Genomic DNA, 13,770 nt, shown 5'->3' on the forward strand with positions numbered 1-13,770 from the left:
ATAAGGACAATTAGGAAAATTTCTTGAAAGAGTTAGGATTTGTGATGAAAACTTGAAAGGAAGGGGCAGAGAGGTACATGCAGCAATTGAGGATGATGTTATAATTTGGGGCAGAATTTGGGCAAAGAGCACAAGGACAGGAATATTCAGGAGGCAGTGAAATGCCAAGAGTTAGTACCCCAGTTAAGGGAACAGCACGAAGCAAGACAGGACCAGAATACCTTCTGTGAACAGTGCAGTTACACAGTATTGAGGTTATGAATGTTTCAGATCTGTTTGTGAACGCTGTTTATTTAAGTATATTTCCTATTTGTCCATGTGCTCTATTATTTATAAAGTTATGATTTACAAAAACCGGTATTTGGTAGTTATTTCATTTTCTTTTCTTTTAATTCCAAAGCATTTCGAAAATCTCTGTTAATTCTTGTGCTTATTCTAGCAGAATACCTAAAGGTAACATATAGCAAGTAAACAGTAGCACATTTTCTTCCATATTTGCAGTGTGTTTCCCTACAACTTACCTAACTAAAATTAAATTTTCTTAATCTCTCTTGTTATCTAGTGAAATAATGCTTAACATTCAATTACTATCTACACATTTACATATATATAATTTTTATATTTTATAATTACATAAAAATCATTTAATTGTGGATGTTGTATTTGCAGAAAAACATCAGGGATTTTCATTTTTCCACTTTTGTTAAATATGGTTCCTTAAAATTGCCATTAAAAGTGGGCTGCAGGGTTTTTGCCAACTATTTCTTCATGGGTTAGCTAATGGTAGTTGAGAAAGTTTTTATCCTCCTTTTATTAGGATGAAAAGCCTGTCTCTGACATTAATGCTGTAGATGAAAGGGTAGATACTTTTCCTTTTATCATGCCTGCCTTTCAACAACCCTTCCCAGTAAAGCTGAAAGGCAACCTCTAACCCAGGCACATTGTGAAGCACTTCTGCAGATCTAGAAGGAGAAGTGATCATCAAAAGATGAAGCTGCAGCCAGAGTCCTCATGCCACCCTGAATGTACTTCAGAGACACTTCTTCAATATAAAACGTTTCTAGCATTGCCTACTGTTGTGGATATTCTGCTTTACAGAAATTAAAATATAATATTTCAACCGGGATGGAGTTTTTTATATCAATGAATAGCTCTTTTCAGTTTTGCATCTACAGCTGATGCTGTAATCTGCAATGCTGCAGATGCTAACAATACACACGTGCCAGATCTTCATAAAAAGACATGCAGGGGATTCCCTGGTGGCGCAGTGGTTGAGAGTCCGCCTGCCGATGCAGGGGACACGGGTTCGTGCCCCGGTCCGGGAAGACCCCACATGCCGCGGAGCGGCTGGGCCCGCGAGCCATGGCCGCTGAGCCTGCGCGTCCGGAGCCTGTGCTCCGCAACGGGAGAGGCCACAACAGTGAGAGGCCCGCGTACCGCAAAAAAAAAAAAAAAAGAAAAAAGAAAAATCTCTAGGTGAAAGTCATCTCCAGCATGATGTGGAGCTTTGTTTGCATTGTGTATTCTTGTGTTCCTGCCTACAAGCTTGTACATCCAGAGACATGTGTGTACTTTTCTGGTCAATAAGAATATTTCAAAAATCCAAATTCAATTGTTCATTTAACATATATTGTAAGTAATACAGAGGTCACATAAACATGATCTCTTTTCTCGAGGAGGTTTTAGCATTGTTGGAGAGCTAAGAAAATATAGGACTAGCCATAATTTATATAATAGAAATTGATAAGATTTAGAGGAAAATAAAATAGAGAAAATGGTTGACTGGATCAGTGATTTTCTTTGTGGAGAATGGTTAGAGTGTGAATATTCAGAAGAGAATGAATGGAAGAAACTTCAACCAGTGAGAACTTTACCAAGAAAGGCACAGAAGCATGCACAGAAATTATTGAACATGTTTTTTTTCAAATGCGTAGAAGCAGTATTGGTGGTAGTAGATAAGTTAAAAATGAATGATTGCATTTAGTGATTGCAGATCAGTCAAACTTCAAATGGATGACAAAATAGGTCCTCTGCAAATCTAAAAAGAAGCTTAAAATAATTACTTTCCTTTACATCAGGGGACAGATTAAGGAATTTTCAGGTTATGGCATCAACATGGATCTCAGCACTTGCATCTCTAAATAATCTGATTAAAGCATCGTAACTCTAGATTAAAGAACAAAGACATTTTTCTATCCCTTAATTCTGAAATTTACCTCTTTTCCAGAACAAATTCACGAAGAGTTTTATAGTGATGCTTATAAGATATGCAGACTTCTAATATAATCTCTGAAATCTTTCTATAAAAACTCAATTACTCTCTTGTCATAACATAAAAACCCATTCCAGATGGATCAAAGACCTTACAGTAAAACATAAAATAATAAAGCTAGAAGATAACATAGGAGATTTTTCTTCATGACTTTGGGATAGGCAAATATTTATCCAACAGGTCTTACACGTCACTAACCATAAAGGAAAAGATTGAAAAATTGAACTTCATTAAAATTAGGACATTCTGTTCATCAAGAGACATGATTAACAGAGTGAAAAGGCAAAAAAATGAAATGAATAAGAAATTTATAATATACTTTACATTTAAAAAGGACATGTTCACAACACTTACAAAAGATTCTTACAATTCAATAAGAAAAATGTATACAACTCAATTTACCTACTTAAATTGTACATAAGTATATGTTAGTACCCAGAAGTTCTACTCCAAGCTCTACAGCCAATAAAAAAGGTGTGAATATGTGTACAAAAAGGCATGTACAGGAATGTCCTTAGCAGCATTAAGTCCCAAACAGGACTATTAAAATTCAACAACAGAATGGGTAGAAAAATTGTAGAAGGCTCATAAAAAATAAGTAAAAGAACAAAGTATTGCTATGTACAACAACATGGATGAATCTTGCGGACATATTGAATGAAAGAAACAAGATACAAAAGAAGCCAGACAATGGGAGCTTCCCTGGTGGCGCAGTGGTTGAGAGTCCGCCTGCCGATGGGTTCGTGCCCCGGTCCGGGAAGATCCCACATGCCGCGGAGCGGCTGGGCCCGTGAGCCATGGCCGCTGAGCCTGCGCGTCCGGAGGCTGTGCTCCGCAATGGGAGAGGCCACAACAGTGAGAGGCCCGCGTACCGCAAAAAAAAAAAAAAAAAAAAAAAAGAAGCCAGACAATGAAATTGTCTCCTGTATGATTCCATGCACATAAAGATTAAAACCAATTTTGGGTAAGAAATTAGAATATTACTTACCTTTGGGGAGAATACAGCAAGAAGGAGGCACAAAGGAAACTTCTAGGAGATGGTTATGTTCTCTATCTGGATCCCAGTGGTTTTCACACAGTGTGTTAACTTTGTAAAATTTCATTGAGCTGTACACTTAAGATTTTTGCACTTCAATGCATGTATGTTACATTTCAAAAATAAGGTTATAATGATTGAACACTTGTAGTTAGAGTAGAAGGACTTATGTGTGACTATCTTGAGGCAGAGACAAATGGCTGCTTTGGAGAAAAATGGAAACTGTGTTCTACTGTAAACAGAACAGCTGTGAGAGGAAAATTCACTAAGCACTACAAGAAACATTATAGATTGTTTTTATCACGTGTATGGCCAGTTATTTCTATCTTCTACTTAAAAATTAAACTCTTATACTGCACAATACTTTGATTAAAGCCCATTGAGTTTATAAAATAGCAACTATAAATCCTCTACTTTAGTTCTCATAATAATAATATTTAACTCTTATTGGGTACTTTCTGTTTATCTGTTTTAAGTGCTTCCATGTATTAACTAATCTTAATACACAAAGTGAAAAAGTGAGATAGCTACAGTTATTATTTTCTTTAAAGGGAAAAGAATCCAGGGCTGGTAGAGGCCAAGTAGCATAATCAAGGTCCAAGGACTAGTGACACGTCATGAAACTAACTCGGGCATCTTAATTTAAAATTACATGCTTTAAAACATTGTACTGCACTGATTCCACCTCATGAAACATAACACAAATTCTATTCTTACATCCTCCAGTGGAAGATGGATTTACTAACAATATGGTGATAGAACAGTCAGTGTGCCTCAGTTTTTTTTTTTTTTTTTTTTTTTTTTCTTGCGGTACGCGGGCCTCTCACCGTTGTGGCCTCTCCCGTTGCGGAGCACAGGCTCCGGACGCGCAGGCTCAGCGGCCATGGCTCACGGGCCCAGCCGCTCCGCGGCATGTGGGATCTTCCCGGACTGGGGCACTAACCCGTGTCCCCTGCATCGGCAGGCGGACTCTCAACCACTGCGCCACCAGGGAAGCCCAGTGTGCCTCAGTTTGAGATTGAGGTTTGGGGTCATGAAACTATACAGTGGGTGAAATACCCAGAGATGAATATATACCCGAGTTTGCAATCATGGGGATAGAAAAAACACATAAGAATATACTTAAAGATAATTCCTAAGTATGCACATGAGCAGAACATAATAGCAGCAGCAGCATGGAGAAAACATGACATTGCCTGAGGAAAGTATCTTCTTTGTAGAAATGTATCTATTAGAATGCTTTAAGCTGCAAGTAACTGAATTCCCAAGTCAGTGTGGCTTAAACAATACATTTACTGCTTTTTATGGCTAGAAAAACAGAGGCTAGGTGTTCAATGATTGTTCAGTGTCAGGGAGACTCAGGCACTATCTGCCTTTCTGCTCAGCCAAGGTGATAAGTCTGTCTTCAGGCTTGTCCCTCTTTGCACAACAACAGGTGCATCTTTCAATTTCACAAACTGATACATCAGTGCCTGAACGGACATTTCCTCTTTTTGCCTCTTTTTATCACACAAGAAAACCCTTGCCAACCTTCTCTTCACCCCCAAGCAGATTTCTTCCTTTTTTTCAGTAGCCAAGTTTGCAAGGCAAGCCCATGCTAAGTCAATTACTGGTAACAGGGATGGAGTGTGATGATTGCCTTTGACCAATCAACATCCACCTCCTAAGGATGCCAGTTTGAGAGGATGTGAGAGGGCAAACACCCCCAGTAAATTGGAGGCTATGGGCTTGGAAGAAAGGGGGTGGGAGGCTGGTTTTGGGTTAGGCAACCAACAGTGTCTGCCACAAGAAAGTAGTAATGCTAAAAGCGACTGTGGCTTTATAAGTAACAGCCTTAGCCACAAACCAAAGTGCCCCTTTTACATGAATTCTGTGACATTTTCTTCTGTCTACACACAGATTTCTCAACAACAAATTAAAAAGTGAACACTATCATCTTTGAGTATTCCAGGATATTGTGTTTGATTACTCTTGAAGATGACATTTTCAGCATATATATTAAATCAGACATGACACGATGTATTATTGAAGTGTTAATACTTAATATTGTGAATGTTTAATTCTTTTATATAAAAATATGACCTGCAGTACCAAATTGGAAGCCGACAGAAACACTGAGACAAGGAATACAAACTTTTTTTTTTTCCTTACCTGGAGAAAGTTTTGGAATTAAAACCTTAAAACCAAATCTAATTTTCTTTAATGTAAGCCTTTAGGTGTCTGATTTGTATATTGTGTGGAAAGGTTTATGATAGAAACATTCAAGAGTCAGTGCATTTTTCATTTCTTAGCATCTCAATTCCCTTCTTCACAACTTAAATTCTCTGAAAATGTTTCAAGTAATGTTATTACTTTTAACTGTTTTTTATTTGATACTCAGTATACTTTTCAATACCACATTAAAATTTCAGTATATAAACGTGTTCTTCATCCGATGTGACAAATGACAGTTCTTTTACCACATACTTTGCGGTCTTCCATCAGTTTCCAGGAAGGAAAACCAATGCATGAGAGTTATAAGTAACTCTGAAAAGTGCAAATGTCAGTCTTTTTTTGTGCTTAAGCTGCTACAAAATTGCAAAATTACACCTTCTATGAAAGTGGTACGTGCACCAAAACTTCACTTTCTGTGCCCTTCTGATAGGTCATGTTTCCCTTTTGTCTCTTTTCTGTATTGTGAGACGAAGGGGCTCACATTCACCAGGGGCTTAGATTTGAATTTTTTGATCTGATAAAGTGTAATTGGGTGGTGTGGAAAGAGACAGGTTGCAACTTGGGATGATTTGGGAATTACTATCAGAATGTTTTACTTTCTTTGACCATAGGCCATAGACGCTAGCATTTAGAGAAAAAAAAATTGAGTTCATGGCTCACTACAGAAGGGAAGCAAAGGTAAGTAAATTAAATAAATGCTTAATAGAAAACATACCTGTAGAAGAGCACCACATTAATTAGGGTGAGCCTTTGTGAATTTAAAATGAGTAATTTTCCTACTTCCAAGTATAGCGTGAACAACAGCGAAACTGACTCAGTTCACTATCAGTTCTAGGTTTGGATTTTGAATTCCTGTCAAGGTAGCGCTGATAAATTAACTGAGGCTACCCTTCATATCAACTCCATAAATGATTACATCATTAGAAAAAAAAAAAGTTCTGTGGTCATCTTAGGACCCGAATGCAACGCATTTTATGCATGAAGTGGAGCTCTCAATTGTCAGGTAATCCTGAGTCACAGATCACCCACCATTCTATGAAACCTCCTCCCCATTTGGTCATCATCATCAAGGTTTTAACGGAGCCAAAAAGAACAACTTCCCAATTCTAGACAATGGGTCTTGATAATGGAAGTGATGCCCTGGAGAAAATAAAAGGAAAAGACTTCTGCTCCCCAGCCTACCTTCTCCCCAGTCCCCTCTTCCCGCCCCAGTTCTCCTTCTAAATCTCCAAAACCCAACGTGTTAACCCCACCTCCACCCTCTCCGCAGGCCCTCTAGGGGGCAGCTCCTTTTCTGTAAGGGTTGTTAGAGCCATTTTAGCATCGAGTCAGGAAGGAACTAGGAGAAGGACCTCTGAAAGCAGGGGAGCTGTGAGGGGCGGAAGGACTTGGGGGGCCTCCTTGCATACGCCTCCCACAGGGTCCAGACCTTCCACGCCCGGGTCCCTGAAGCCCAAAGCACACGCACAAAGACCAAGTGTCCCAGCTTCGCTGGGCCGAGGGGTGAGGGGCGTGGGGAGAAGCAGGGCGGCCTCTCGTCGCTCCCGCCGCGGGCCCCAGTCCAGGGCCGGGCAGAGGTGGGGTGGGCGAGGAGGGGGAGCTCACGTCACGTGCGCGCGCGCTAGGACCGCAATAAATGCCCGGGAGCTCGAGGAAGCGGCGGAAGCGCTCGGCGCCTGGCTCTGCGCGGGGCGGCTGCACCGAGCGGGGGAGCGAGGTCGTCTCCAGCCTTCGCCGCCCAGCCCGGCCCGGGTCCCCGCCCCTCGCGCCGACTGATAAGGCTCCGAGAAGCTCGGGCGCCCACCCTGGAGAGCTAACCGGGCAGCCGCTGTTCCGCCCCAGCCTCGGGCTCTTAACTTTGGAGCACTTTTTGCCTGCTCCTCCTTCCAGGTCCAGGGAGGAGCCGCGGAGGCCGGGGCCCACGTCCCCCTGCAGGCAGCGCCCCCGTCGCCCGAGGACGCGCCGTGCCCGGGTCCTGCCCGAACCGGGCTGTCTATGTGCAGTCGTGCGTGCGGGCTGCGGGAAGCCGGCCGTCTTGTTCGGCTCAGCTCTCGTAGGGAACTTCACGCTGGAGAGGTAAGGGCATTTCTAAAACCGCACCGCCTTCTCCAATCTACTTTTGGCTTCTTAAACTCTACTTAAAAAAAATAAAAAATCAACGTGCAGAGAATGGTCGGTCACTGAGGGTGGGTGGGCTGCTCGGAAAGCAGCCACGGTGGAGATTTGTGGTAGCTCCTGAGTTTGTGAGTTTCACCTCCTCCCGTCGCGCCCTTTGGTTTAGGTTAAGTGAACAGTGCGCGCCTGCGGCGGGTGGGAGGAGAGGCTGTGAAGCTGCCCGCGTACTGTTGGCTTTATCGGGTGCGGACCACAGGTTAGGCACACACTTTCTAGGAAATAAAGATTTTCTTCTTGACCTGTGGCTGTATAAGAAGAGACTTCCCCCAGCGACCGTAACTATTCACTCGCATTAATTCAGGGGTCCCTCTAGAAGTACCCATGGATATATGTGTGAATAACAGTTTGTACCTCTTTACAACATTCACCCTCAATTTCATAATTTCGTTGACATTCTGAACCAGAGATGGGACACTTGAGATAATACCTTAAAACAGAGAGAGAAACGTGAAGCTCTGGATTGATTGATAAAACATTCTAGGGACATCATACCCTTTGCAGGCTGTATGTAATATCTAGCCATTTAAAGCTTTGTAATTCAGAAATTATTTTCAAGCTTTGGCTCCTCTCGGTTACTTTTGCCATTTATTTTTGGCGTCATGCAGATTATCTTGGAAAATGTTGCTGTCTATTTTGTGGAAACAATTGTGAAAAGTCCTCTGGAGGAAAAATGGATGGGAGAAAATTTATTTCAAAAAGTGCATGTCCATTTGTTGGCATTGTATAAACAAATCAAACTGGCTCCATCCCTTTGTAACTGTTGGATTAGTTTTGTTATTAGAAAATTAATATCTGCTGGGATTTTCACCCTAATTACACTGCATGTCCTTATAGCCAGACGGAGTGGAAGAACCTTTCTTGGAGCTTTTCCCGGGGACATCCTGAGATCATTCATTATGAAGTGTACTGCGCGGGAGTGGCTCAGAGTAACCACAGTGCTATTCATGGCCAGAGCAATTCCAGCCATGGTGGTTCCTAATGCCACTTTATTGGACAAACTTTTGGAAAAGTACATGGATGAGGATGGTGAGTGGTGGATGGCAAAGCAAAGAGGGAAAAGGGCCATCACGGACAATGACATGCAGAGTATCCTGGACCTTCATAATAAGTTACGAAGTCAGGTGTATCCAGCAGCCTCTAATATGGAGTATATGGTAAGAAAAATTTTCAAATGGTATGTACATAGAAATGTTTAATAATGCTTTTAGCTTCCATGGTTAAATTCCATCATTGCTAGTATTTAACCTTTTACTATTCGTCCTCTATAAAATTTCAAAAAAAAAAAAGATTTTCTTCAAGAGTCTCTTCTTCCGCATACTCTTTTATTAGTGCTCCTTTCATTCTAAGAGCTCTTTGAATTTCAGAGTAGAAGTAAATACCTTTAGGTCTAATGTTCCTACTAAGTACTTTAAATTCTACTCTTAGGAGAAAGATTCCTATCCTGAAAGTGCTGATGGTTGGTGTATTTGCTTTTAAGTGACTTAGAATAATTGTTTCCTAATTCCTAACCGATGGAATCTTCTTATGAATGGTGGATCTGAAAAAAATCAAGGATCAGTAATTTGAAGATGCTTTCCAGATGGCTGATATACATATATGGATAGATAGGTAGATAGATATAGATATATGTCATTTCTTTTTTTTTCTAGAAAAGAGTATTTTTATTAACTGTCTAATGCCCCCATATTACCTTTTTTCCCTACATTTTTTTTGAATTTTATTTTATTATTTTTTTATACAGCAGGTTGTTATTAATTATCCATTTTATACATATTAGTGTATATATATCAATCCCAATCTCCCAGTTCATCACACCACCACCACACCACCCCCTAATTTACCCCCTTTGGTGTCCATACGTTTGTTCTCTCCATCTGTATCTCTATTTCTGCCTTGCAAACTATATCATTTCTAATGGTCCATTGTTTCTTAGAAGTATGTAAATGACATATTGTAAAGTGTACATTTCTGTGGTTGCTTTTTGTTAAGGAATACTTTGGCAATGGCTTTTTTTTCTTCTTCTGGATTTGTTTGTGAACTTTGACGTGTGAAAATAAGCCTGGGTGAAGGATTAAATAAAAATATGTGACTTATCCATAATAACCTTATATTCACTCAGAGTAAATTAGCAAGTTGGGGAAACAAAATTACTTTTTAAAGACCATTAGTTATTACTCTTGTAAGACTATAACTCATTAATATTAACATACTTCATACCCTAAATATTCAGAAAAAAATTCAAAAATCTATACTACTTGCATGAATTAGGAATGCACTAGCAAAGGCTGATAATAATCATTGGTGACTGGAAACTTAAGGAACAGTGGTGCTAACATTTCTCCTTTGGACACATTGCAGGGTACAGTTAATTTGAACACATTCTGGTTTTTACTTTTATTTTTGCACTTACATTAGTTTTGATAGGTATTCTCTATTTAGGTAACTTTCATGAAACATGGAAATTCTAAGGTAACATTACCCATTACAGAATATTTCATTATATTATTTTAACTTTTTCTAGCAAAATATTTTACCCTAAAGAAAGTAGGTAGCACTCAAGAGAACTCATCAGAGATTAAGAATCAGGGCCCAAACATCAGGCCATCAGGGTTTAAATTCTGGCACTGATACTAGCTAGGTGACTGTAGGCAACTTATAAATTTCCCTCTACTTCAGTTTCTTCATGTCTAGCACATGCACTCACCTCAGAGGGTTGTTGTGAGGATTATGTGAGGAATGAGATGACCTGTGTAAAGTTTAGCTCATTATCAGGCGTATTGCAATTACAAGGTCCCAGTACATGTTACTAAGACATATAACCAATTTTATGTCTCCTTATACTGTTTAAATAGAATATCTGACGAACTTGTTCGCTCTTTTCAAAATTCTGTGCACGATATGACATCTGTAATGTCTCACATTTCTGATTTTTGTGTATTTTAAAGTGTTTGTTCAAAGTACAAAATTCTATGACTTCTTCATCTGTGAGCTTTCAAACAGAGAGAGCCAGTTATGGAGCTTTTCCAAGTAGGCCACTGTATGCTTATTCCATGTGGATAGGTATTCAGTTGCTTTTTATTTAAAATAAGGAAGAACTTGAGAGTTTAAACCCGCAAAAAGAAATCTGAGAATATTTGTGTGTGTTTTAAGTAATATGGGAATAATGAAAGAACATTCTGTGATTTGTTTTCATGTCTGACTTCCAAAGAAAATAACTGCCTATTGTATGATGTCTGGTCTAACATGTTTATATGAGTTTCTTTTTAGTTTCACTGGTTTCATTCTGTCCTTGAAATGTAGATTCAGAAACCAGCCAGGGTTTATGTTGTGTTGCCCTTAGATACTGTTAGTACTGGAACTATGTCCTGGCCAATAACTGGGCTGCAGAGGAGTTTATTTCCCAGTGGTAGTACTGGAACACATTTTCTAGAAAACATATTTATGGGAAAGTCTAAATGAACAATACTGTTTTATTTGAAATACTGTTGGTTTATATCTTACATATTAATAATGGAAGTACAGATGTAGATCAACCCGTGAAAACAAAATTTGTTCAAATAGTTGTTTAAAGTATATTTATTTTGATAAAACAAAATTAAAAACTAACTAAAGAGCCACTTCCTATAAAATCTGCAATGCCCTATGATAAGTGCCACCACTTTTGGCCACTTACACTCTATGTGTCATATTATGTTAAAAATTTGCATAGCCAGTTACCTTATTTACATTTGGTGCTTATTTTAGTGTACTCTTTGTGCTTGAACTCCGGCAGCCAAGTCACATCCACGTTTATTAACATCACTACGCTACCCGTACTCTAATGCTCATTTAATAGGGTTAAAAATGGCTTCTGCAAGGCCACCTCTTCCCTTGAAGAGCTTATAGGCTGATTGAGAAGAAAGAATAGACATATTTGAAAATTTTCAAGTGAGCAAGGACACAGGGTTCTTTGTTCACATGTGTGAATAATGCCAGGGGAGCACAGAATAATGGAGAATAATTTAGGAATATTCCTAAGCGAGAGAGTTAATCAGTGGGGAAGATGAGGTTTATGTTGTTCCTGGAAGGTGATCAGGACCACAAATTGTGGCCAAGAGTGGAGGCCATTTCTCAGTTAGAAGAAGAGGAACCAACACACATGGAGTAAGTGGCAGGCTGGTTGTAGGAAACTAGAAGCAGAATAGGTTGATGAAAGCAAAGCCCTGTGGCAGAATCAGGAAGGGGAGAAACGAGTTGTTAATGATAGAAACCCGTGAACTTAAGGAGAGAGATTACCAGCATTTAACTTAGGATACATTGAAAAACTGGGGCTTTTAGGTCATCAAATGAAGCTGTTACTGAAGAGGCAATGGATTTTTGAGGAAAAAACACTGGCGCTGGACCTAGGTTCTCGTGTTGTCTCTGCTGCTTACTGGTATGCGAAGTCTGACGGTCAGCAATCATTTTGGGCATTGCTTTTCTCATCGGTAAAATCGATGTAGGAATATAAAACCCACAGGCTGCAATGAGGTAAGAGATTTGACCCTGTTGAGCACACTCTTAGTTTTCTTCAAGCCTTTGCTTTCCATGGGTTTTGACCCCATCACTTGGTTCGTTTATTTTTCTGGTTATTTCTTCAGCATATTCTTGTTTGCTGTTCATCTCTTAAAACTTTACTTTTGGCCCCAACGGTTTTACTTTCGGCCTTCTCCCTTCCTACAGGACTTTATCTACTCCTTTGACTTTAAATACCATCCGTATATTGATGGCTCTGTAGTTGACACTCCATCCAACAGTCCTCTTTGAGCATTGTTTTCCTATTTCCTACTGCCCACTGGGTCCTCTCCATGTAATTTGACTCCCCAGTTACTTCAAGTTTAAGATTTCTAAAAAGCAAATGAGCTGCTTTTGTTCCATCCTTGCCCAGGGTCCTACTTTTCTCCCTGGATGTCATGGACATCGGCTTAGTCCTCTCTAAACAGAAGACAAACAAACAAAAAGAAAACTGGGCACATCCCCAGCTGCTGCCTTGCTCTCATTCCCCCTACCCACTTCCACGTAAAATTCACGCACAAACATAAATACACAGTTACTTGCCAGATTCTCTAGATTCTGTCTCAGAAATGTCTTTTGAATCCATGTCTTCTGTTTCATCCTAATGGATGCTCGTGGTCTCGCCCTCCTCCACCGCCCCCGTGATGGGTACCGCAGCTTCCCCTGCAATGGACTGTACCGTCTAGTCCTACTTTATTTCTACTTTAGTCCGCCTTCCTCTCTTACTTAGTCTGTCTTTTCCCTCAGACAAATCTCTGGTGGTCACTCAGCTGCCCAAAGCTTCTGTGAACTTCTGGCTGCTCGCAAGCTAAAGCCCACCTTGAATAACTTACAAAAGGTCTAGCCCAGTATGCCCCATAGCCTCAACTCCTTTGTGTATCTTTGAATCTGTGTTCACACTTAAAATATACACTGTTCTTAGAGATGGTGGTGTTCCTCATGCCTCTGTGCCTCTTTGCTAGTTCAGTTTCCTCTGTGCCCGGAATGCCTGTGTATCCTGTCTCCTCCTGACAAATTCAAGAGTGCGCTCAGACTCTTGTCTTTCTGTAAAGCTTCCTCTGATGCGTTCATTCCCCTGTCCCACGCCTTCTGTGCTCCTAAAGGATTTTATTCAAGCCTATTTATAGTATTGAAATTTTGTTGCAATTCGATATATACGTGTCTATTTCCCTTTCCAAGACTGAATTCCTAGAAGGGTAAGGATGTACCCTGCTTATATTTATAACCCTGTGCCTGATGCAAAGAAGTACTCAGTAAATATTTGTTGACTGAACATTGCTGAGTGATAGTAAATATGTGTTGAATAAAGGGAGGGATGGAAGAATAGGTAATTATATATGAGATAAATATGAAAGACAGGTGAGAAAGGGGAATTAAAATAATAAAAGTTCTGGAAGGTAGGATATCACCAACACCAGAGATAGTGACATGGAAACTGGAAATACCAGAGATGAAGGAATAAGTAATCCAGGATTTTTTTTTAAATATTCATGCTATACTAAAAATCGTCCTGTAATATAGAGCTGCTGAGATAATACTC

The 13,770-nt window shown here is 40.0% G+C and overlaps 2 protein-coding genes across 2 annotated transcripts in view; one reads left to right on the forward strand and one right to left on the reverse strand.

Annotated features, from left to right (window-relative positions):
* Positions 1–6,839: 6,839 nt before the first annotated feature.
* LOC105748564 (collagen alpha-1(I) chain-like) lies at positions 6,840–8,298 on the reverse strand. The gene is made up of 3 exons (XM_012537022.1): positions 8,274–8,298; positions 8,049–8,124; positions 6,840–7,590 (listed from the first exon to the last, which is right to left on the reverse strand). Exons 1-3 carry the CDS (start codon positions 8,296–8,298, stop codon positions 6,840–6,842), a joined length of 852 nt encoding a protein of 283 aa, XP_012392476.1.
* CRISPLD1 (cysteine rich secretory protein LCCL domain containing 1) overlaps positions 7,185–13,770 on the forward strand; it is a 43,940-nt gene continuing 37,354 nt past the window's right edge. Inside the window, exons 1-2 of the mRNA XM_033407129.2 lie at positions 7,185–7,598; positions 8,532–8,851. Coding sequence (XP_033263020.1) covers positions 8,594–8,851 — 258 coding nt within the window. The 5' untranslated portion in view covers positions 7,185–7,598; positions 8,532–8,593. The remainder of the gene's footprint in view (positions 7,599–8,531; positions 8,852–13,770) is intronic.

Source organism: Orcinus orca, chromosome 17 (genome assembly GCF_937001465.1).
Source record: "Orcinus orca chromosome 17, mOrcOrc1.1, whole genome shotgun sequence".
Taxonomy (NCBI): domain Eukaryota; kingdom Metazoa; phylum Chordata; class Mammalia; order Artiodactyla; family Delphinidae; genus Orcinus; species Orcinus orca.